At 59.0% G+C, this 24,995-nt stretch overlaps 1 protein-coding gene across 3 annotated transcripts in view; it reads right to left on the reverse strand.

The window, feature by feature from the left end:
- Nucleotides 1-24,995, reverse strand: part of ADAMTSL2 (ADAMTS like 2) — a 43,632-nt gene that overhangs the window by 10,526 nt on the left and 8,111 nt on the right. For all 3 annotated transcript variants that reach the window (XR_011506185.1, XM_070518426.1, XM_014863333.3), the window contains exons 5-12: nucleotides 24,465-24,567; nucleotides 23,787-23,932; nucleotides 23,536-23,659; nucleotides 20,682-20,762; nucleotides 17,993-18,168; nucleotides 10,564-10,912; nucleotides 8,803-9,175; nucleotides 3,749-3,846 (exon numbers count right to left, since the gene is read on the reverse strand). Coding sequence is in view for 2 of the 3 variants with exons in the window: in XM_070518426.1 (XP_070374527.1) it covers nucleotides 3,749-3,846; nucleotides 8,803-9,175; nucleotides 10,564-10,912; nucleotides 17,993-18,168; nucleotides 20,682-20,762; nucleotides 23,536-23,659; nucleotides 23,787-23,932; nucleotides 24,465-24,567 (1,450 nt within the window). In the remaining variant the exon portion in view is untranslated. The remainder of the gene's footprint in view (nucleotides 1-3,748; nucleotides 3,847-8,802; nucleotides 9,176-10,563; nucleotides 10,913-17,992; nucleotides 18,169-20,681; nucleotides 20,763-23,535; nucleotides 23,660-23,786; nucleotides 23,933-24,464; nucleotides 24,568-24,995) is intronic.

Below are 24,995 nucleotides of genomic sequence, written 5' to 3' on the forward strand. Positions count from 1 at the left end.
GATGGATGAATGGGTGGGTAGATGGATGGTGGATGGTGGATGGATGGATGGATGGATGGATGGATGGATGGGTGGATGGATGGATGGTGGATGGTGGATGGATGGATGGATGGATGGGTGGATGGATGGATGGTGGATGGTGGATGGATGAATGGGTGGGTGGGTGGATGGTGGATGGATGGGTGGGTGGATGGGCAGATAGGTGGATAGCTGGGTGGGTAGATGAATGGATGGATGAGTGGGTGGGTGAAAGGGTGGATGGGTGGATAGGGGTGGGAAGTCTAATCTTTCCAGCCCTTTCCTGCCTCCCTAGATGTTATATGAGATCTTCAGACCCTCTCTGCCCTCCTGTGGCATGCCCCAGTCCTTTTCAAATGACCTCTTAAACTTTCTTTAATCATTATTTCGTGTGCTTCCCTTTCTCGCTCCCTAGTCCTCTATAAATCCCATCAGGGGACGTATATAAAGGGACAGCCCTTGCCTAGCATTGTTAATTCCTTGAGCCCACCTCCGCCTTTGACTTTTCTTGTCCTCCTCCCCCTGCACCCCTGTGCCTGGCACTGAGCTGACACACAGGCCAAAGTTGCTAAACAGTGGGTGGGTCCCTGCCAAGGAGCCAGGATGACTCAGGGAGAGCTGTCAGCCTTGGTGAAGGCCCGGGCGGGTTAGGGTTTGTTGTTGTTACTGTTGTGTGTATGCGCATGTGAGAGAGAGGGACCCAGCCTTCCAGAATGATGCAGATAATGGAACCCTCCTTGCGAGGGCTGCCGATCCCAAGGAGAAACTCAATTTCCCCCTAGTGAAGAGCCCCAGCCACCTCGCTCTCCCTCCCCAGTGGCGCATGTCTGAAAGCCGGCGGCTCCTGCCTCTCCAAGCCCCAGCCCTGGATGGAACGAAACAGCCTGGGAAGCAGCCCACACGGGGATTTTTCCTTTTTTCCGTAAAGGACCAGCCAGGCTGCAATCACTGGGTCCTCTCTGCCAGCTCCGGGCTGTGTAGTCTTCAGCCCTCTCTGAGGGGGAGGCTGGCTTCCTGGCCAGCTCTGCTGGGAATGTTCCAGGCCTCAGAGACACGAGCTCTGGGGCCCAGGGAGGTCCAGGGTCCGGGACTTGCAGACCCTCGCTGAGTGCCTGATTGCCCACGCGCTCCTCGTCACTGAGTGGGAACACAACAGGTCCTGATCAGAGAGCCTGGACTTCACTCTCAGCTCAGTTTCGGCCTGCTGGGGCGACGTGAATGTTGTCAGGCCCCCCAGGCCTCAGCTTGCTCATCGCCCGAACGGGAGCCTCCTGGAGATGCTGGGGAGTCAAAATGCCGAGTCTCCGGACACCGTCTTGAGGGCGTCAGTCTTGAGCACAGTGCTTTTCAAAGCTTCTCAGACAGGGAGCCTTTCCCTTAAGGGAAAGGGAGCAGGGAGCCCCGCACATGAGACAGATGGGATCTGCTCGCTCCTGCGCGGGAGGGTGAGGCTCGGGGGCCCCTGGCTCCACTCCCCTCCCTTCTGTGCCCTGGAGGTGCGGAGGAATCGTTTCAAATCATTGCTGGAGACAAGCTGAGAGTCCAAACCAATTCACCTGCATTTCTACAGCTCCACAGAGTGTCTTCAAGGAACAGAAAGAAGACCCCTGCTCTGGCTGGAGCTGGAGGTCCCGAGATTGCCACATCATTTAACAGCCTCCACAGGAGTCCCTGGTAAGCCATGGGCAGGGAGGGGGCCCTGCTGTGTGCCGATGACCCGTTGGACGTTTGCACAGACACCACGTGCCACAGAAGGTTTGTATCCCCCACCACCACCCCGGACTGGCCTTGGTGCCCCGTAAAGTTGGATTTTGAGAGTAGCTAGCCAGTGGTGAGCATCAGAGGTGAGCACAGGGTGTGCAAAAGGTGGTGGCAGGGAACCATTCTGCAGGGGTCCGACTCTGCCATTTCTACCCAGTGCCACTTGGGCCCAGCTTGGTGCTTCTGTGGTGACAGGGAACTCGCTCTCCCTCAGGGCCTCTCATTCCATCCCTTGACAGCCTCGTCTGAAGGAGTGCTCTGCCTCTTAGCAGGGCCAAAGTCTGACTTTCTTACTTCCTTCCTTCTTTCTTCCTCCTTTGCACCTTGGGCCACACAGGACAGCTCCAGCCCACCCTGTGCCTGGCCACTCTCGTGGTGTCAAGACATGGTACTGGGTCCTCCCCAGGGACCATCTTCCACCCTGGGCCAGGCATCAGGCCCCTCAGCACCGACACTGCCTCATGCTGGAGGTGTCTCAAGCAACATCACCTCCCCATGCAGCGATGTGTCAGAGAGGAGAGGAAGATGCTCCCAGCCACATGTTCTGTGGCAATCCCAGCACACAGGGAGTCCTGGAGCACTTTGGGACTCTCGATTCAGAACAGGTCACTGCCTGCTGAGACAGGCTCTGGCAAAGCAGACTCCCCAACAGCCCACACCGCGCTCAGCCCCTGCAGGCCCAGCCCTGTGAGGTGGCTCACACGGTTCACCCCCGAGAGCAATGGCTCAGCCGCCCCTGGGCACCATGCAGGCCTCAGCCTGTGTTACGCGGTGGCAGCCGCCACTGTAGCAACAGCGCCCATCTGTTGAGCTCTGGCCCTGACAGCTAATTTCTCATTTCATGCCCACCCCCATGACCACCTGCAGATAGGTGCACGTCCCATTTCACAGGTAGAAAACTGACGCTTGGAGAGACCAAGCAGCTTGCCAAAGGCACATGGTGTGGTCGACCAGAGAGTGCATCTTCAGTGCTCACCACACACCCCACAAAGCTTGCCTTGTGCCCTCCAAGGGGGCAAATTCAGAGTGTCCCATACCCTGCTCAGGGGAGCTCTTGTAGCAGGAGGAGGGGCCCCAGATTCCTGCCCGAGAGGGAGAGCAGTGTGAGCAGAACATAAGAACCGGGGGTCCCTTCAGAGCTGGCAGGACCACCTCCCTCTCCTCCCTTGGGCCCCTCTTCTGAGATGCCAACCAGACCTCTTGCTGCCCAGGGTCCAGTCGGTGGCTTGCCTCATGCTCCTCACTGGTCAGACGCTTTGGATGCTTCCAGTTGCGTGTGGGGTGGGGGTGGGGGTGGCCAGGGCAGGGTGGGGAGCATCCTCCATCGGAGTGGTACCTCCCGGTACGTCCAAACCAAAACACGAGGTCCCAAGTACAGATGAGGCCACCCTCAGGGTCTCCCTACAACATTTGTCCCCGGGTCCTGGTGCTGGGTCTGACATCTGAGCTGGTAGCGGCCCCCAGGGGCGGGAACCAGAGCTGGCAGTAGAAGGAGACCCAGCCAGTGTCTCAGTTCAGTGGTGGCCGGCCATGCAGACAGACAGACGTGGGTTCAAATCCTAGCTCAACCCTGACTGAGCACATGTGTCTGTCTGTCAGGCACGACCAAGGGGTCTCTGCTCCCCTTCCTCCTCCTCCCCTGACCAGGTCCTAGAATCTGACGGTTCCCTCCGTCTCAGACCCTGTGCGTCGACCTCCCCCTTCCGATGTTTGCTGTAAACACAAGTCAAGTCCTCCCCACCTGAGACTTCCTACTTTTAACTGAAAGGATATTTGCTCTGCGAGACATGACACAAATAGCAACAGATGAGGGGACGTTTGGGGGCCTGCAGAACACCCAGGAGGCTGGACTTTACATGGTCCAGCACGTCGTGAACACAAGGACCTCGACTAGCAGTCAGGAAGCACCAGCCAGGCCCCTGGAGGCAGAGTCAGCAGACGCTGCCCGTTGGCAGCCCGTGAGTGGTACCTGTGGTGCAGGTGGCACTGCAGGGCTCGTGGGATGAGAGCTTCCACCGGTACATGTCTGCTGGACTCACGCCTTGCTTGCGCGCCTTGGGCCTGGTCCTGAAAGCGAGCAGCAGAGAAGCAGGTCAGACGCTTGGGCGCTCACCGCGGGGCGTGTTTTCGGCAGAGGGCGTGTCCTGTCGACGGAGGACGGGGTGCTTCCTGTCACAGCACACCTGTCCCAGGGCCAGCTGAAGCCCCCCCATTGGGGTCAGAGTGCCCACTGCCTGCAGTGGACAGAAGGGGAGGGGGCCCAGGAAGGCACGTGTTGGGAGGGAGCAGACATCTGCATTTTTCCCACCTCCACAACTTAGTCTGCATGCGGCACTGCAGCTGCCGAAGCTCCTTCTGGGGGGCAGGACAGTGAAGAATTTGAGGCTCACCAACATGGTCATTGCTCCCTCCACACACACAGGCTTCCCCGTGTTACCTTCTAGCATAGGCAGGTGGGCTCCTTCTCTCTACCCCAGCCCTCCTCGGGAAGGGACCTCAGAAGGCACTTAGGGGCTGGGAACGTGCCCGAGTTCCCTCCTGCTGCCTCCCTCAGCTGGGATTCAGATTGAATGGGGACACTTGCCATTCAGCCTCCAATTATCAAAACAGAAAGCTTCGCTGCAGACGGGGGCGTGGCCGCGTCCCCTCCAGACGCTCTGCCCAGGGCTGCGAGGGCTGCTGTGCAAGGGGAAAGGCATGCCGGGCCCCCGCCAGCGGCCGGCCAGGATTCTTGGCCGGAACCCGGGCAGCCAAAGCCAAGTATTGTTAGGACTGCTTGCTTCCCTGAACCAGTTGGTGCACCGGGGCCCGGCCTCCAGAGCCGGTGTGCAGGCTGGTTTGACTCAGCGGGGAGGAGGGAGGTGGCACAGGCCTCTGCTCCCGGAGGCAGGCTGTTCGAATGTGGCCCCCAGAGCCGGGGCAGCGGGCGAGCTGCGATGCCCCAGCTGACGGCATCTCTTTCGGGCCTCGACCACCCCCTTCCTCGGTCGCCCGGCTCCGCCTCCCTCCGGGCCTGGGGGTGCTGGCTGCAGACCTCTGGAGCTCACCCTCCCCCAGGGCTTAACTTTGGGCACAGCCACAGGTCCTTTCCTTGAGACCTTCCGTCCCCTCGTGGCCAGCCTTAGATGAGGGCTGCGGGGCGCACGTTCTCAAAGGCTTTCCAGCCGATTCTGTGATGGAGACACTGGTTTGGATTCAAGAGGGAGTTGTTGGTTTGTGAGCTCGTGCGCCACGTGGGATTTCACCAGTGGGCGAGAACCGTCCTCGTGTGGACTGTGGCGTGGATGTTGTCCATCACGCTCTGAGAACCAGGAAATAACTGACCCATGGACTTGAAGCAATGAATTTACCGCCGTGACTACATAAACCCAGGGAGGGAGAGCGGGGGACGGGGGACAAAGAAGGAGGCCGGGCGGGTGGTGAGTTGGCAGCTGGTTTCACAGCTATTCAAAGCCTGCTGGGCCCCCTCATGTGGTGGCTTCACAACCAGGAGCCCGCCCTGGATTTTCACAAGCTTTGGGGTGTGGAAGGAGAAGGTCTCCCCGCTCCTTAAAAATGAGAGAGAACTTTAACATGGGCCCCAAGACCCTGCCATCTCAAACTACGGCCCCGCAGAGACCTGGGTAAGCACCAGCTCCCGTGAGCAGGGCCTCAGGGGAGGAGGACAGATCCCGAAGGCTCGACTGGAAAACACAGAGCTCTGCTGATTGGGGCGCCACCCCTCCTTTCAACAGCTCTAAATTCCCCCCAAGAACAAAAAGAGATGAAAAGATCCAACCCGTTCCCACCCACCCCCCCCCCCCCCATGGAGAAGCTGCACCATCTTTATCTAATTACACACTCCTCGCGCCAGCAGGCAGCGTGACTCACTCCTGACTCCAGGGAGAGCGGGCCCCGTTCAAAATAACCCTTCAGATTTTCAGCACAAAAGGTATTTCTGGAGGGGCTGCCTACACATCAGTCTGAGCACCAGCCCATATCGCGCACAGCATATGCGACGCTTGAAAAAACGCTGCCTATATTTGCACAACAATGCAACGCCTAACAGGTTCTGTTCTTAGAAGTAGCGCGGGAGAAAAACACCCAGGAAATCGCTGCACCACCAGCCCTTCACCCGCCTCCATCTGCGAGGAAGATAGAGCCCCTCTCAGCCAAGAGAGACAGAACTGCCAGACTGCTGACGGCTGGTGACAGCCACCAGGCACCGGGATGCCAAATCGAGTGTCACTGGGGCCCTCCACCCAGCGGCCTAGTGAGCGCAGGCTGACACAATCCTCTGCCGGCCGGCCGGCCAGGGAGGCTCTGCAATGATTGTGTTTGTTTATAAATGGGCCAGAAAGCCTCTTTGCTTTCCTTCCCCTCCGGGCTGGGAGAGGGACCCTCCGTCTCTGTGCCTCAGACGTTCCCGACATCGGCATCTGGTGACGGGGCCTCCCTTGATTGTTTGAGTCTGTTCCGAGAAGATGAAAATAACCTTTCCTTTCTGGGCTGCCCCTTTGATTTCGCCGTCTCTCCAGCAGACATGACTTCCTGTGTTTGGACAGCTCACCGCGGGGACGGGCTATTTCGGCCCGGTGGCTTCCCCCGCGGCCTCCCCCAGCCCTTTATCGCAAAAGACCACCTTTGGTCTCTGCTTGGCAGCCTCCTTTGATGGCAGCCTGGTGGGGGAGCCGCCCCCTCTCCTCAAGTGGGGACTTCCGGAGTGTTGACAATCAATTGTATTGATTCCTGCTTCCCCGACAGGTGCTGGAAGCCCAGCAGGCCTATGGGGCAGAGCTGGTGGGCTACAATTAGACTGGGATGGGGCAGGAGAGACTCTTCAAAACATGGCTTAAGGACCCAAAAGCTTGTGCCAACCTGGCCTGGGAATCCTTGAATACCTGAGCTGGGGGCCCTGAGGCCCTCCAACAAGCCCCCCACTTAGGGATGAGGAAACCGAGGCCCAGAGAGGGTCCCGGTGGGCAGAGTTGGGATGGTGACCCAGGTCTCCCCAGCCTCCCTCCTGCGCTTTCCACTGCACCACACAGCCGCTGGCATTTTCCATGGCTTAAGCCAAGTTAAACAGCAGGGCCTCTGTGCCACCCTGATAAATCTGTTCAGAGAGGGACTCTGAGCCTCAGAGAGCTGGCCTTCTTCACCACCTGGGTCGTGGGCCCTGGAAGGGTCCCTCCCCAACTCTGGAGGTCAGTGTCTTACTGACAGTTTCCGTGCACGGAGTCCTCACTAGGTGCTTCACGTACGAGATAGAACTGAATCCTCCGGACAGCCCTGGGGCGATGAGAGTCCAGGCGGAAGATGCAGAAACCAGGCTGGGAGACTGAAGTAACAGGCCTGGGCCCCACAGACAAGTGCTGGCTGATTCTGAACTCTGGCCCTTTGCCCCTGAACTCTCGTCTCAGACTCAGTACTTGTACCCCAAAGCAAAGCCTGTCACCCCTCCCGCTGCTGGGTCCCACGCTCCCTGGCGGCCCCACTCCCTACAAGGTTTTGGGCCCCGGGGTCGGGGTGAACAGATGGCCCTGGCCGGCCCTGTAGGAGGAAGGGCAGCCACAGCAGCTCCAGAGCCCTCACTCTCTCCACCTTTGCAAAGAATTCCACTCAGAGACCATTGGAAATGCCCCAGCTGAGCCCCACAAGCCCTAAGGCCCGGGGACGCTCACGTGAGCCGGGGCCTCAGAAAACAGCTTTAGCAAAGGGGGAGTCACCCTCCTATGGGCCTCGTGGCTCCGGCGGGCAGCTTCACTGCACTCGTCCCCTGGGAAAGGGTGAGAGGGTCGCCCCAACCTCGTCACCACGTCACCTAAGAGTGACCCCCAAAGTCTTCCCTCAACCTAGGCTCCCGAGCTCCCGAGGACCCCACCTCTGCATCCTCGGCCCTGGCTGGGGTTCTGTTTAGGTTTGTTGTCTAAAGCTGAGGGTTTGTGTGGGTCCCCAAAAACAAGACGAAACAAACCCCCAAGGGCCCCTTCCTGCCTCCAGTGCCCGTTCACCACCAGTGGCTGCAGAGCCTGGTCCTGTCATTCCAGTCAGCCTCACTGCCCAGGGAGCTTCTGGGGAACAGCACAGGGACCCTTCAGGGTGGGCATCCTCAGCCCAGGGGGCTTGTCACCGGGAATTGGGGCTGGAGGCTCCTGGCCTCAGGGCCCTCCGGGGTCGCCATGACTGCCCAGGCATCACCAGCTATTATCGTCCCCAGTTATTATTGTCCTGGTGTCCCCAGGGGTGGCTGTCCAGGTGTCCCCAGAGGTGACTGTCCAGATGTCTCCAGCTAGGACTGCCCAGGTGTCCCTAGCCGTGACTGCCCAGGTGTCCCCAGCTGTGACTGCCTAGCTGTCCCCAAGTGTGACTGCCCAGGTGTCCCCATGTGTGTCCTTGGTTCTGGGGGCCTGGCCCAGGCAGACCATCACACACCCATCTCAGAGGCAGCTCCAGTCCCCACAGATGGCCTTGTGCCTGATTCCAGGGTCTGGCCCCCAGCTAAGGAACCCACTGGCCCCTTCCCCAGTCTCACGCCTGGCCTAGGAGGAAGGTTTGTACTGAGTCACCCCACATTCGGGGAACGGCCTGGAGTGTCCACCTCGTGTTTGTGGCCACATGTGCAATGACTGTCCAGATTAAGAACCCAGGGACCCCACACCCTCAGGCTCTCCAAGCCCGAGTCCGTCAGTTTCCCTCTCTCAGCCCTAATAATCATCCCTGACACTACAGGTGGCTTGACAAGTCAACGTTTCTAAGCACATGGGATGCTCAGCCCTGCGCTGGGCTCATGCTGGGCACCTCCTCCTCCCCTGCGCCTGGGTCAGACCCACACACGGGCTCTGGCACCCAGGGACCTAACCTTCAGGAAGGATACACTAAAACCCAGGCCTCTGCTTAGACCCATGGGGCAGGGACAGGAGCCCCTGGGCTGGGGCGGATCCCTCTCACTCCCCCTGGCCCTTCGGTCAGACTCCCATAGCAAGGCCTCACCTACCGGACCCTGCCCCAGCAGCCCCCGGACAGGGCAGGGGAAGCGCGTCCTACCTGGCCTTCTGAGTCCTGTTCCCGGCCGTGGTGGGGAGGCTGGCACTGATGTTGGGAAAGGGGGCCTCAGAGGAGGTGTTGGCCACTCTGTCACTGCTCAGCTCCAGGTACGACCCGTTGAGCAGGTAAGCGCCGGCTCCCTCGTTCTCCTCATAGTCGACATAGAAGGTCTCGGCAGGAGAGCTCCTCGGGGCGCCCTGCGCGAAGATGCTGTTGACAGTCTCGTTGAGGGCGAGCTCCTTGGAGTCGGAGCCTGTACCCAGGAGCTGGCCAGAGATGGCGTTGGCCGAGAGGAGCTCCTGGGAGGCGAAACGGACATCAGCCTCATGGTCATCCTGGTCCCCCGCGAGGGCTGTCCCGGTGGCGTTGCCATCTGCAAGGAAGACAGGTGGCTCAATGTCAAGCGGTCCCTCGAGTGGGGGGCAAGGGCTGCCCTGGGGTGGGGGGGCCCGGACCAGTGGGGCTGAAGCAAAGAGCTGACCCAGGAAGCTCCCAGAGGCAGGTTTCTGCCCAATGGAAGGACACAGATCATCAAGGGGAGGCGTGCAAGCTGGCCTGGACAATCTCTTATGGGGCAGTCTGCTTGACCTCTGCAGTGCATTGAATAGGGTCCCCCTAACATTGTCCCTTCTGAACCTCAGAATGTAAGCTCATTTGAAAATAGGGTCCTCAACGATGTAATTAGTAAAGGGTCTTAAGATGAGCTCATCTTGGATTAGGGTGGGCCCTACGTCCTTTAAAGAAGAGGAGGGACACACAGACACAGAGGAGAGGCCATGTGAGGACGGAGCAGAGACTGAAGTGATGCTTCTGTAAGCCAAGGAGGGCCTGGAGCCACCAGGAGCTGGGAGACACAGGAAGGACCCTCCCCTGGAGCCTCTGGAGGGAGCGTGGCCCTGTGACACCTTGATCTTGGACTTCCGGCTTCCAGAACAGGAGAGAACACATTTCTCTTATTCTAACCCCCTCGGTTTGTGGTCCTTTGTTATGGCAGCCCCAGGAAGCAAATATAACCTCCAACATGTCTTCTACTTGGAGATTCGGGGGGTCTTAGAAACGTGCCCTCAAGTGCGTGAGCGGATTCCTCCCAAGTCTGCCCTGCTCTCTGCCCCTCAGCAGGAGCGATGGTGCAAACCCACCCCTATGAAGCACTCACAGCCCGGAGCGCGTGGGTCTCGGGGCCCCGACTCTGGGTTCACTGCCTACAGCTCCAGCCACAGCTCCTGCCTCTTGCCCTGGAACGTGCCCCACCAGGCTGTCCCTCACTTGTCCTCTCTTCCCCCCACCCCTCTCCCACGTCCTCGCCAGCTAACCCTCACTCATTCCCGAGCCCTCAGGGCAGGGGTTACCCTCCCTGAGAACTCCAGGTCCTCCCCGTGCCCCCTCGGCTGCCCGTTAGTCCCTCCCTGTGCCCCTGCTATGCCTCATATGCTGTCTGCCTGTCTGTCCATCTCCATCGAATGGGCAAGGGCACGAGCTCTGGGGTCACACTGTCCTCCAGCTCACCCACGGGGGACTACGTGACGTGGGCAGGTCCCCCCTCTCTAAGCCTCGGTCTCTCCATCTGTCAAATGGGGATAATGGTGTCCACCCCAGAAAGGATGTAAAAGAAGACGTGTGTGAGGGGCTTGCCCCAGGACGCCTGCGCGTAGCTGGCGCCTCCATCAAGCTCTTCTGCAGGCTGTGGGGACGGAGGACGCTTTACCCAAGGCCCCTCTCCCTGGGAAGCCCCGGCCCCACCCCGCCCCTCCTCCTGGTTACCTCGGAAGCCCTTGCCCCTGGGGGGCCCCTCGCAGGCCCCGCCGCTGGCCTGCTCGCACACCTCGTTGGTCTCCTGGCCCTTGGGCAGACCCAGCTCCATCCCTGGGCCCAGGTGGCCAAAGAGCCGGTTGTCTAGGCCCAGCCGCTCCGAGGAGGCCTGGCCGTAGAGGGAGCCGTTGTGCTGCAGGAAGCCCACCAGGTCAGCCCCGTCCAGCTCCTGGCTCTCCGTGCTCTCCGGGGCGGGCTCGGAGAAGCTGTAGTAGACGGGCTGGGGGCGGTGGGCGTGTGGCGGCTGCAGCAGTGTGTACTCGAAGGTGATGGAGGGGCTTTTGCCATTCTGGTTCCACACCTGGGGAAGAGAAGAAGTGGGAGCCTGCCCCTTCCTCACTCCAGCCCCGTCCCCATGAGCCCAGAACGGCTGCTGAGACCCATCACCCACAAGCCCCTTTAGGACCAAAGCACTCTGGTCCCCGTGCAGGTAGGAGCCTTCCCTGCTGTGGCTCACAGCTGAGTCCCTCCTGGGCACTCACCCTTGATGGAAGAGGGCTGCCTTGCCAAAGCGACCCTCCACCCCAGGGGCAGCCCGCGTCTAAAGACTGGCCAACAGGGGCACACCCATGGCGGAGGCAGAGGGAGCGGCCCCCCCGGGGTCCAGGGAGTAGTGGGTGCACTGTGTGGAGAGAATGTTTTAAAAGTAATAAAACCAATTACAATCCAACCTGCATTGTACCACCACCACGTGCCAGGAATCCCAAGTTATAATGGCGTACCACCCCCGCCACCTTCCTTCCAGAGCCCCCGCTGCCAGGAAAGCGGCCCCTGGGGGCCATCCGGCTGCAGAGCTGGCTCTGGGACAGGCTGAGGCCTCTGCTGAGGCTGCATTGCAGCCCAACTTCTGCCCCTGCGAGGCCTGCTTCCCCCTCCCCAGGAGAGGTCTCAGGGTCTCCCCCAGGGACTCCAGCCGAAGTCACCGATGTCAGGAGAAGTCCTAGGAAGTGGACTCTCAAATGGGAGCTTGGAGCAGGATCATTCACCAGCAGGAGCCAGGGGAGCCCACCCTGGCAGTGCGTGGAGCTCTGAGACCCCACAAGTGGCAAACTGGGATGGGCGACCCACAGAAGAACATGCGCCAGTGGATGCCGTGTCTCAAGTGTTGGGGAGTTGGCTGGCAGCAGAGCGGGCACTGAGAATGGTAAGGGACTGTGGAGTCCTGTGTGGCAGAGAATGACAGTGAGAGGCTGAGGGAGACATTACCACCTCCTGTCCATTCTAAAGCCAAGCCAGAGGACCTCCTGGTATTACACAAGGACACTCTTGTGTCCTCCGGCCAGGGGGCCGAAAAAGTAGAAAGGTGCCAGAGAACTCGAGGAGGCCGGCTTCCCCGTCCTGCCAGGAGCCCGACAAGAGAGGGCCTGAGACACAGGGCACAGGGGTCTGAGCCAATGTGCCAGAAAAATTTGAACCCTCAGATTCCCCTGAATCTTCTGGGCCTGAAAATTGGCTCCTCCCTGTTAAAGCACTTGGCCCCACCTGAGGATGGCACAGAGACTCCTGGCTTCAAGGCCCCTCAGGCCTCCCCCAGGACTTGCCCCACCTCGTCTCCTGGCCTCTCGACTGAAAGCTCGGGTTAAGTCCCATCCTCACCCAGTCATGGGGCCTTGGGGCTGCTCAGGGGAGAAGGGACAACGCACTGACGGACCTGAAGGACAAGCCCATGGGAATTGGCCGAGCCCGGGAGAGTGCCTGTGGGCCTGGAGGCGAGGGTCAGAGGGCAGGATCACAGACAGCAAAGGACGAACCTGGATGAGGAAGAGGTTCTCCGTGTGGGAGCTCTCTCTCATGACCAGGCACACACAGGAGAACTCTGGGAGAAAGTGCTAACACACCACTAAGATGGCTCTTGGAAACTTGGAGAAACTGAGGGCCAACACTCAGTGAAAGACAAATGCTAGCACTGCTAGCAGATGAGGAAAAGGGAGGAGAAGTCTGGAAGATCCGCCAGGAAACTCATTTCTGCAGAAGGACTCTGTTCCCCAGAGTAAAAAGAAATGTGACGGGAAGAGGCACGAACATCACTTAAAGGGACTGTGTTGGGAGTCCTCACAGGCCAGGGCTGATGGCAGGAGATGCTATTTCACAACCAGACTCCCCACAATAATCAGAACAAGGCGGGCACAAGTATTATAATAAGCAAGAAGGTTGTCCTGGTAGCCGGGAGGCCTGAGCCACAGAGACTTTTGGCCATGGTTGATTAGAACAAAGGACTCTCAGGGGACAAGTAGATCAGCCCAGAAAAGGTGCTTCTCAGTCTGTAAGATCAAAAGATATCAAGGGTGGGTGATCAGGAAGCGGAGAGCAGCTGTCCCGTGAAAGTCACAATCCCTACCCAATTTCTGGCCAGTTTCCAGACCCAGAATCCACTGAGAGACAGACCAGCCAGGTCCCGGGAACAGGGATCCACAACCAGGTTATATGGTAACGATTCTCCCAGTTCTTCCCCAAAGAACCCACGGCCAGTTACTTGGTTAACTGTTCACCAGAGAAATGGGTAGACGCTCTGGAACCAGGGTGGTCATTGTCAACCAGGGACCCACAGCATCGTTATTGCCCCTCTGTTACTGTGAGAGCGTGTAGGGGACAAGTAATGGCCCGAGGACGGCCCCAGTCTGTCTCACAGTATGTCCACCGGAGGCCAGGCTCACTCAGTGCCCAAGTGCATAATAGGCAGGTGGCAGAAGCCTCACGTTGGCCCCTTGACCTGGGGAGAGGAGCTACCATAGCGGGGAGAGATGAGTAGATTCCTCTGAGAGAGTGAATCAGAAACACTACTGCGTCCTGGGAGAACACACAGAGACAGGTGCCACTCTCAAAGACCCAAAGGCTGCAGTGGTAGTAATCTCATCCTCCATTCGATTCAACAGTCGAATCAACTGTTCTGTTGAAAGAGTTGTTTCAACAGAAGCAAGACAGACCCAGGAGGATGACAGTAAACCACTACAGACTCAGCTGAGCAGGAACTCTGCTCTGCGACGGATGCGGTCTTTCCTAGAACACACCAACATGGCCTCAGGTTGATCGCATGTGGCCACGGATCCAGCAAATACGTTCTTTTCCACACCAATGGGGAAGGAGGAGCAGGAGCAGTTTTCATTCACGTGGGATGGACAACAACACACATTTACAGTTTGGACCCAGGGCTGTGCCAACTCTCCCACTGCCCATGATCGTACAGTCCAAAGGGGTCTGGACCATTCTACAGAACAGTACACTGCTCCTCCGTATTGGTGACATCATGTTAGCAGACCAGACGAGCGGGGAGTGGCATGGAGGCCTTGGTAAAGCATACACATTCCAGAGGATCAGAGATTAACTCCCGTGAAGGTTCAGCGCCACTCCACGTCAGAGAAAATTTCAGGGTCTGGCAGTCTAGGGTATACCAGGGTCTCCCTTTGAAAGTAAAGGGCAAATTATTGCATCTCATGCCCTCCATCATGAAGAAGAATTTCGAACACAGCATATCCCACATCCAGGAATGTGGGTCCAATCCATATTCTGGGTAACATGAAAAGCTGCCAGCTCTGCGTGGGGTCCTGGGGAGAAAGGGCTCTTTGGCAGGTCCAGGCTGAGGTGCAAGCAGCCTGCCTCTGGAGCCGCGAACCTGGCCAACCCTACAGTAATAGAGACATCTGTGGTGGGGAAAGGTGTCGTGTGGAGTTTCTGGCAAGCCTTGATAGGAACATGATAAGGTAGACCCCTAGGGTTCTGGAGCAAGGTCATGTCACCTGCAACAAATAAATACACATTATTTGAGAAAGAGCTCTGGCATGCTGCCAGACCCTACCAGAGGTGGAACCCTCTGACCACAGGACATCAAGTGACCCACACAGCCAGAGCAGAACATGATAACATGAGTCCTGTCAACTCCACTCAGTGATGCAGTTGGGCGGGCCCAGCAGCGATCCATCATAAGATGGAAGTGTTACATCCAGGAATAGGCACCATCAGGGCCAGAGAACACTGAAAGCTGCACCAGCAGGTGACAAACTCCCACCGTCCAAGACTCTTGCAGCAGCATCTGTCTCAGAGCCCACAGCTACAGCGGCCTGGGCACCCTCATGACGAAATCAGAGAGGAGAGAAATGGCCAAACTTGAGACAGGCCAGCTCAGTAAGGGGGCGCAAGCTGAAAATGGGATCTCGGTCACTAGAGCCCTGTTGAGGGGCAGTCCTGGAAAAGTGCAGTGAAAGAGACCCCTCCCAATGGGCTTCAGGCAGCCATCATCCAATCTGTATGGAAAACACAGTGGCCCAAGGTAAGAATCTGCGCTGACTCGCAGGCCACGGCTAACGACTTGGCTGGGTGGTCCGGAGCCTAGATGGGAAAGATTTTAAGATTGGGGATGAGGAGGTCTGGAGGAGATAAGTGTGGATGATCAATGGAGTGGATATGAAACGTGACGGTCGTCGTGTCCCTTGTTAATGCATGCTGGGGAGCACCCACCATGGGAGGGCATGAAACAACAAATAATAGAACAGCTTTGCCAGCAGACATAGGCCAGCCTCTCGCCTCAGTCACCCCACTGATGGCGCACTGGGGGCATGAATGGAACGGCCACAGTAGCAGGGATGGAAACCATGCATAGGCCCAAGAGATGGGTTCTCACCCCACCAAGGCTGCTCTAGCTACTTCCAAGAGTGGAAGTCCAGCCTCCTGGCATCAACACTGAGCCTGGGGTACAGCACCTTCCCTCTAGGGGACCCTCGGCTATATGATGGCACATTGATTACACCAGACTCCTTCTATCCTGGAAGGGGAAACGACTAATCTTATTCTGAATAGGAGCTTGACTTTCCTGCCCACAGTGCCTCAGCCAGGCCCAATAGCCAAGGGCTCTGAGAGTATTTATCCCACTGAGACAGGACACCATACAACATTGCATTGGACAAAGGGACCCGCTTTATCGCAAAGGAGATACCTCAGCTGGCACAGGACCATGAGATCCATGGGGCCTACATATGCTGCATCACCCAGAAATTGCCAGCCTGATAGAGTGAAGGCAGCTGAGACCAAGGTGCAGCTTAGAGACAACAGGACCCTGTGGGGCTGGGGTCTCGGGGCACCTCCCATGAAGCAATGCACACCCTCAATCTATCACCAGACCGAGGTGCTGTGCTCATTCCCGGTGGGCCTGGGAACCAAGAGGTGGCAGTAGCAGCAGCTGCCAGTCCCAGGGACCCACCTGGGGATTTGGGGGTTCGTGTCCCTGCAACTCTAGGGACTGTCGCTCTAGAGGTCCTGATTCCCAGTGGGGGAACTTCCTCCAGGAGACATCACATGAGCCTCATTAAACTGTAAGCTACGACTGCCACCTGGTCTGCTGGGGCACCTTGTGCTGAGACAGCAGCAGCAGGACAGGGTCACCATCCTGACAGTAGCTGACCCGCTCACCGGGGCAGGCAGGGACGATTTGACCTGGCGGCAGAGAAGATGTCTGGTTCCCTGCTGCTCCACTGGGCATCTCTTGGTACCCCCCTGCCCAATTTTGATGGTAACTGGACAAGTGAGCAGCCTTGGGTTGAAAAGGGCCTGGAGACTGGCAGCCCAGACCCCCCATGTAAGAGGGCCTGAGATACCTGGCCAGGTAAGCCACCTGGACTAGCAGAGGTGCTAGGCGGGGGTGAGAGGAATCTAGAATGGGTAGAGGAGGAGGGAAATGATGGGATTCAGTGGCAGCCCCCAGACCAGCTGCATTTCACCCCACTAGCCTTCGCGTAAGGCTCCCCAGGAAACAAACCAACCAGAATTCGAGAGGAGCTCTTCCTGACAAGGTAAACTCATTACACAAAGCAAACGGATGCGAGCAGTGCAAGGGATGGACTGGGGTGGAGGCTGTGGGGTGCCCCCAGGCCCCCCCCTTTAGTGAGCTGCCTGGGGGGCTGTGGCTGACAGTTCTCAGCTGAGTCCCTCCCCAGGAATTTCCCTCAGCCAGAGAGCTGCCTCTCCCAACGTCATGCCCCTCCGTGAGGGGCACCCAGGGACGGAGCCAAGCCCCCTGCCTCCACTTGAGATGACTCCAAGGGGTCACTGAAACCCCAGAACTCCCAGTGGGAGCAGTTCAGCATCTCCTTCTGTCCAGTGCTGACCCCTCATCCCCTCACAGGTGCTGTTCCTGAGACCACGCCCCAAATCTTCCCACACATAGACCTGCCTCTCAGAGTCTGTTTCCTGAGGACCATGGCCTACAGCACAGCTCCACTCCGGGGGGTGAAGCCAGGAGGCCAGACTGCCTCAAGGACAGCAGCAAGGGAAGATGTAGAAATACGTGACCCCCATTAGATTCTGGGGTCACCCAGGGAAGCTCTGCAGCCAAGAGGCAGTGTGGGGAGGTGGGGGCAGCAGCCCCAGTTGGAGACCCCTCCAGCACAGCAGTTCAACAGACAACTGGCCCTGGCACATGACTGAGCTGGGTTTAAGACCACCTGTGCCACTTTCGATTCCATGCCTGGGCGAGTCACTGATCTCTGTGCCCAGGTGCCTTCGTCTATAAAGTGAGGATGCGATACCCGCCATGGTGGGGTTTGGAAATCAAAACAGCCCAGGGGGGTGGGCTCTGTCCCCACTGTACCCCTCAGCCTCCACAAAAGCTGGTAGGCCTTGAAGAGCAACAGAACTGCCATCTGGACGTCACCTGATCTCGGTGACACGTCCTCTACATTTTTTCAGTGCTGGGGCACCAAGTTGCAATGCACTCGTTTCTAGACACTTGCCATGGGAAAACTCCAGCAAGCTGGGCATGATAGGCCCAAACTCCCTCCTGCCCTCTGCTTGTGCCTGTGCCCTTCCCTAGAAGCCGTGAGTATCCCGGGGGGCAGAGTCCAGGGAGGGCCACAACAGTGCCATGGTCCCTCAACATTGAGGATCTGGCAGAAATGCCAGTGTCCACAGGGTGGGGTGGAGAACCACACGGGGGGCATAAATCCCCAGCTGTGGAGCGGGGAGTGGGTCCCACATCCCTGCAGCCCCATCCAGCTGTCTGTCCTCCCCTCCCCCTGCAGATCCTGGTGACCTGCACAGAACGTCCCACTATGCTCACCCAGCAGGGGCACCAAAGCAGGAATGAAAGAATGAAGGGATGAAGGAATGAATGATTACCAAGTGAGAGGGTGAGAGAGTGGGTGGCTGGGTAAGCAAGGGAATGGAAAAATGAATGAATGAGTGAATGAGTAAATGAGAGTAAGTGATGGAATTAAAATCTGAGTGAATGAATGAATGAGGGCATGAATCAGTGAATGAATGAGTGAGTGAACAGATGAGACAACCCCCCAGCTGAGTGGAGACAATGCCGCATGCACGCACACTGTGGGGCCATCCCGTGGTGTCGCTGGCCCCAGAGGCCGCCCCTGCCGCCCGAAGCCCGCGGCCCACGCACCATGACGTTCAGGCCCTGGTTGGTGGGCCCCTGCGCCACGATGTACTCGATGCCGGTCTCATAGATGTCCATGGGCCGCCGGTACTTGACCACCGTGCCGGCGATGTTGAAGTTCTTGGGGCTGTCCACCTTGAAGTTGCCGTTGAAGAAGTAGTAGCCGGCTTCATCTGCAAGAGCTGAAAGGGCAAACCGCCGGGTCACGTGTACTGGACGGGCCGGAGGGAGGACAGAGGGGCCAGTGAGAGCGTCCTCACGTGCTCAGGGAGCCATGGCCAGCCCGTCCCCACGACCCTCCCCAAATACTCTGAAGACAGGAAACTCCACATGGCCAGGAGCAGATGCCCTGTCTGTGTCCCGCCTGGGACCCCGGCCCCTGAGTGCTGAGGAGGTGTGAGCGAACTTTCCTATCAGCCTAAACTAAATAAGGACTCGTCTGGACGACTGCAGATAGCTGGCTCGGGGCCCACTTCGTCCCATCACTCTGGCTGCCTCTGAAGGGGCTGGGGGCTGCGAGGTGATGACCTGGCATCAGGTCCAAGCAGCCAGGTCTGGATCAGGAGGGTCAGCACCCAGGAAAGACACACACTAGGGGCAGGTGTCAGCAGGTCCAGGCTGGGCCATCCAGCTGGCTCTGCTGTGGACTCACCGTGTGACGCTGGGTGAGTAGCCGCCCCCAGCTTCACACCCAGATGATGGGGAGGGGACCTCAGTGCCCCTTCCAGGGTCCACATTGAGCGACACTGCAGCCCTGACCGGGCTAGCCTGGAGGGCAGTCCCAGCAACCCCAGCGGGCCCTTTCAGACCACTGTGAGCTGACCAGCTCCGTACTCCCCCTGGGAACCATGACATTCTGCTGCCATGCTGGGGTGACCCGGCTGACCATTTGCCTGACCAGTCCATTCTCCCAGGCACGGCTGAGGGCAGCCAGGGGACATTCCCAGTAGCCTTCTCTCTGAGGCGAGGAGCGGGTGGACACTTGGAACAGAGGCTGTCAGAAGGACGGCCACTCCCAGGGCCTGACTGGAGCCTGATGACGCCCAGACAGAAAGAATGTGCGTGCAACCCCCAGCAGCCCGTATCATGCCGGCCCTGGAGGCTGGAACAACAGCCCAGCACTGGTGCGACTGTTGGGGGCCACCGGCCCTCCCGGGGGCTGAGGGTAGAGGGTGAACAGCCGCTCTCAGAGCCTTGGGGCCGGGGGATGGGGTGAGGAGGCGGGCTCCACAGCAGGGACAGTGTGTCTTCCAGAGGGTGTCCTTAGAGTCAGTTCCAGGAACTGGCCCCGGGGAGGCAAGAGTTCAGCGTCCAAAGCTCCTGATGCAACGCGAGCAGAGGAGCCGGGCGATTAATTTATTATCAGACAGACGCAACAAGCAGGACGCGTCTGCTGGAAAAATACCCTCGACGAGTCAAAAAATGACGTGAGCAATAGTCCAAGCCGCGCGCGGCGGAGCGTGTGCCGGGGCCGGGTCGTCTCCACCAAGCCTGCAGGTCTGTGCACAGGGTTCAGTCCTGGCCCGGGTCCAAAACTTGCTTCCCCACCGTAAGGACCTCCCTTCCCGCGGCTCCCCCGTGCTCGAGGCCGCCCCTGGTATTTCCAAGCGTCTGCCTCAGCAGCAACTGCTCTGCGGCCAGCTCTGGGAACACCGTGTTTCCTGGCCTCACCGCCCTCCCAGCGGGCGACAGAGCAACCGGCCTGGCAGGGGCCTGGCTCCCGCACTCAGCCGCGGCGCTTGGGGCCTGCCTTGTGCAGACCTGACAGGGAGGAGGCTGGAGCTCAGGGTCCACAGTGCTCGGACCCCCGTGGCCTCAAGGGCTGAGAGCCTGGGCTGAGCTCTCCCTGGAGGACTTTTAGCAAAGGCTGACGCCTCCCAGCGTCCCCCCAGAAGGGTGGCGTCCTCCTACCTGTCTTGGCTCTCGCGCAGCTGCCCTGAGATGCTAGGAGGTCAGCAAGCCACTGGGAGCAGCTTCTTCCCTGGGTCCCCACCTGTCCCGTCCAGGGCAGCTCCCAGGTTCAGCACCTACTTGCCTCGGCCAGCAGGGCCTCAGGCCATCTGCTGGGGGTGCAGACAAGGCACACTGCCAGGCCAAGGCTCCAACTACACAGGGACACTTTCTAGAAATTGTCACCAACTTGGGGCCTCACTGTCTCGGCCACTATGCAAATAACTCCAGAACCCTCAAGTTGGAGGACCCCTCCTGTGGTCCAGCTGCCCACCAGAGACCATCTAGTGGCAAGAACATCAACTTGAGAGCCCCTAGACCTGAGTTTGAATCCTCCTGTGCTTCTCGTCACCCATGGCCTCCGACTGGCCACCTACTTCCTCTCGCCGGACATCGACTTTCTCACCAACTGAGTCTTAGTCTTCGTACCCTGGGGGGCAGGGGTCCAAAACTCAGCACGTCCATCTTTTGCCCGTGCCAGGCTCTCCAGGGACAAGGAACTCACTACCTGATGTCACGACCCGCCATTGTCAAGCAGCTCTGAGTACAATGTCCTTCTGCACATGGGGGTGAGGTCAGCTTCCCTGTGATCCCCACATACATGCACATACCCAGGTTGAGTTCTGGCTTCTGGGGCCCATCCATCTCCCACAGGAAGGGATCCAGGGTCAAGTGTCGCTTCTATACCCACACATCTTGCTCCGTGCCTGCAAAACCACGAGCTGCCCAGGCCGCACATACGTACCCAGGACGTCAGCAGACTTCTTCCGCTCCACGATCTGGATGTCTCGGGCACCAGCTGGGATGTGGGTCACCAGAGAGTAACCTGGGGGAGATGAGACGATGGTGAGCAACAGGTCTGGCTGTGGCCACTGGCTCTTGATTGTAAAGGAACCTGGATGGGGGTCACCACCCCCCCCCGCGCTCCTGGCAGGTGAGGGGCACTGTGTGAGGGCAGCCGCACCCGCATAGCCACACCGCAGCCAAGAGGCCGGTCGGGGATCCTCCGAAACGCTCCGGGCGGTTGGAGGGCCGACCCACCGCCCAGGCAGGGGCCCAGGTTTACCTGACACTCATGGTACCTGTCCTAGCCCCTCCCGAGGGACATCACAGGCCACAGGGAGCTTAAATCTGCCACAGTCAAATGCACTTGGGTCCTACTCTGCCACGTACCACCAGGGTGACCCTGAGCAAGTTGCTGGAGCTCTCGGGCCTCAGTTTCCTCATCTGTACACAGGGATAAAGTTTCCCACTCTAAGTGGTATTGGGAGACTGCATAGCACAGAGCCTGGCCCCGAGAGCATCATCAATTTTAGTATTTTAAAAACCCATCTTGTCACAACATCATGTGATTTTTAAAGGCTTGCCACATTCCAAGATGTGGATGAGAAAGTACAGGGCCCCAGGTCAAGGTCAGCTCAGAGCCTGTCATGGAAGCCCCCAGTCAGGTGGCGGGCAGCCACAGAGACCTCCACGAGGCCCCCAACAAAGGGACCGAGGGTCTTGGGGGCAGGAGTCTGAGGAAGGGAGAAATGCTGCCAGCAGGTGACAGACAGTGGGCTGGGGACGAAGTCCTAAGACAAGAGTCTCGGGGAGGAGATGAGAGGGGATCTCAGAGACCAGGTTTGCCAGGCTGTTGCTCATGTCACAGGTTCCCGGACGAGAAGCATTAGCGTCCCCGTGCGCCTGGTGCTGGCTGAGCTGCTCCCGCAGGCCAGCACCACCCATCATTCCTCTCTGCTGCCTGCCCACCTTCTCCAGGTCCCTGGAGCCCTTGAGCCCGTCCCTCCCGGCCCACAGCGGCTGGGGATGTTTAGCAAGAGGCTCTTCTAGTGGGAGGGTGGGAGGAGCTCTGATGCACCGCATTGGCCAATGTCCATGGTGCAACCACTCCCGCTGTGGCCAATTTCAAGCTCCCACATGCTGTCACCAGGAGCAGAGGTGGGAGGAGGTGCCCAGTGGTTCACCTGCTGCTATAGCATTTCCACCGCAAGGATGCAATCATTACAGAGGTGACACCGTTAGGAAGTGATGACTTCATTTAAATATGATTTATTTAAATGTAGGTTTATATGCGTTAATTTTTTAATTAGCAACCAGCTCACAAGATTCCAGAGCCTTTAATAATCATCTCCGACACCCTGCAGGGCCCTCCCACATGCATTTGTCAGGGAAGAGTGTGGCTCAGTGGTTAGGACCACAGATCCAGGAGCTAGGCTGTCTGGGTTCAGACCCAGCTCTGCCACCTCTGGCTGTGCGCCCTCAGACTAGCTTCTTAACCTCTCTCTGCCTGCTTCTGCATGTGTAAAATGGCGACAGGGGTAGGGCCTGCCTTCTTGTGGGACATGCCTGACGGGGCTCAGGGCACAATATGCACTCGGTAGAGTGGTCAGTATGTTTGCTGTCAGCCCCCAGGCCCCACACCGAGATTTCCGTGAGGGCACGACCTTGACAATGGGGCCTCACTGCCACCTGCAGTGCCTGGCACAGAGAGAGCCCGAGTGCTGCCCCTGCTGTCCCCGTGCCCTGGGCTCTGGCGCAAGGCCCCCGGGCAGCTACAAAAGGAAGGGAAGAAATGGAGCCACCAGCTCATGCTGCCTCCCACAGCAAGGCCCCCAAAGAAAGCAGGCACGCTCGCCGTGCGTGATGGAGTTCTAGTCTGCGCTCTGCCCAGGGCCCCCATTAAAGATACCCCCCTTCCTTTACCCTAACCCTCCTCGGTCCAACACGCCCATCCCTGGCTCCCAAGTCCAAGCCCTAACACCAACTCCGAAATTGTCACTCGTGTTGGGCAGGAGGCAATTCCTGCCCATTCTGGGACACGGCCCACGGAGGGGTCCACGGTGGCTCTAATGGGGCTGGTTCTAATCCAGACTGGCCCGGCTCACCTTGTGTAGACAATTCCCACTCTGGGCCTCAGTTTCCCCATCTGCTAAGTGGGTTTCAAGCTGCCCGGCCTCCCCTGATCTGGAGGCTATGACAACCCCCTCTATCCGCACCAGCGTTCACCGAGCCCAAGAAATGCATTCAGTTCAATGCCAAGTGTCATTATAAGTGACATCTTTCCAAAAGTATAAGGTTCTGTCACCTGCACAGACCCCCTACCCCTACCCCAGCCCCCAAGAGGCCAGACGGGCGAGGCTGGGAGAACCGACTGCCCTGGGAGGGGAGGGGCTGTCCCTGAGCTGAAGCCCGCCTGGAGCTGGTGGGAGCCTCTGCTTCCCTTCGGCCCTCCGAAACTCGGCTTTGAGACCTTAGACCCCAGAATCTGCCTGCCCAGACACGGATCTCATACCAGCTGTGAGGATGGGACTCGTGCCTCAGTTTCCCTCTTGTAAGTGTGGTATTAACACCTCCCTGAAGGCTGCTGCAAAGATCCAACATGATCACCAAGCCAGGTGCACACTTTGGCCCCAGGTATTCAGTAGGTGCTCAACAGAGAGCTGCTCGTAATTCCTAGCCAAAGGGGGCCTTCCAGAGCACCTGGACACCTGGGCTGGGCGGAGGCTCTGGTGGCCCAGGAGGGGAGGCTCTCACTCCGTGGCACTCCGCGGGTTGGGGCAGATTGCCGGGCCCGGCCGCTGGGTGGGAGCTCTTACCAAGGTGGGTGTTGCCCTTGCGGTAATTGCCCGTCACATGGGTGCAGCTGCTACCGTCCCCCTGGCAGACGCCGCACTTGTCCAGCGTGTGGGTGGAGAAGAGCACCCCGTCACAGCCGATGGGCTGCAGGAAGGGAGGCGAGAGGGCTGCTGGGAGGGCGCCGAGGCCCCGGGCCGCCACCGCCGCGGGGGCACAGCTGGGCGGTCAGCGCAACGAGATCAGTGGTACTTTTGCTACAATGTTTAACAACCTCACATTTTCCAGACACGCAAACCCCTCGCAGGTCGGTGAGCTTGCAGGATGTGCCGTCGCGGGCAGGGACCATGAGCTGCCGCTGGCCGTCCACAGTGGTGCAGTGCAGGTCACACGGCTTGCTGGAGATGTGGACATAGTCATCTGGGGGGACACAGAGGGTCTCAGGGTGGGGAGGGGGCCGGATTCAGGGACTTCCCCTCTTCCTCCCACTGAGACAACACCCACCCCCCATTGCACTGATGGGGAAACTGAGGCCTGGAGAGTGGAAGGGACTTGCCTGTGATCTCAGTGGCAGAAACGGACCAAGATGTAGGTGGTCTGGCCCAGTCTAGGCTCCAGAGGTTCCAGCCTCTGCCTCTGGGGAGTGGGGGCCATTGCCCCCCCTGCAGGAGGCCTGAACCCATTGATGGCTCTGGGCTGCTGGCCCTGGATGCCCAGCGCTTACCTCGTGAGCGGGAGAGGCCGACTCAGTTACACTGGTGCCTGGACTACCTGTGACCTTTGACCAGTCCCCACCCTCTGGGCCTCAGTTTCCCCACCTGCCCAGGCACTGGACAAGGATATTCCCTCCCCTTGTCTCCAGGAGGTGACCCCTAGGGTGTGGGTCCTTACAGGATGTGGAAGTGCTGCCCCCGCATCCCGCTCCCCTCCGGGTGTCCCCGGGCCTCAGTACCCGGGTACAGGGGCTTCCACTGGTGCGTCCGCCCGTTGTACACGTGGGAGTTGAAGGAGACACACTGCTCCTCACGGAAGCTCCTCCCGTCCGGCGGACACTCCTGGGAAGCGAGAAGACGGGGAGGGAGGCTCCAGGAGGAACTCGGCCCGACAAAGGTATTTTTGTCCCGGCTGAGCAGGAAGTGGCTGCAGCCGGGACAGCCGCGCCAGGGCCATGGCCCGTGGGATGGCCTCTCCTCTCTCTCCATCTCGCTCGCCCTCCGGAAGGAGCGAGGACAAGCGGAAGGGCAGCGACCGTCCCTCAAACACCCACGTGGTCTGGCCCTCCTTGTGCTCTGGGCCGGATCTCTTCATCTCCTCGCCACCCAGCCTTCTCCCCAGCCACACGGTGAAGGGGAAGTGACACCGGGCCCTGGCCATGCTCCTGCTGGCTCCCCACTCATGCTGCGTCCTCGGGCAGAGGCCCGGTGCGTGTCCACGGCTGTAGCCGCAATGCCTGGAACACAGCACCCTGACTGAAGGTGGACCT

Source organism: Equus asinus, chromosome 10 (genome assembly GCF_041296235.1).
Source record: "Equus asinus isolate D_3611 breed Donkey chromosome 10, EquAss-T2T_v2, whole genome shotgun sequence".
NCBI lineage: Eukaryota > Metazoa > Chordata > Mammalia > Perissodactyla > Equidae > Equus > Equus asinus.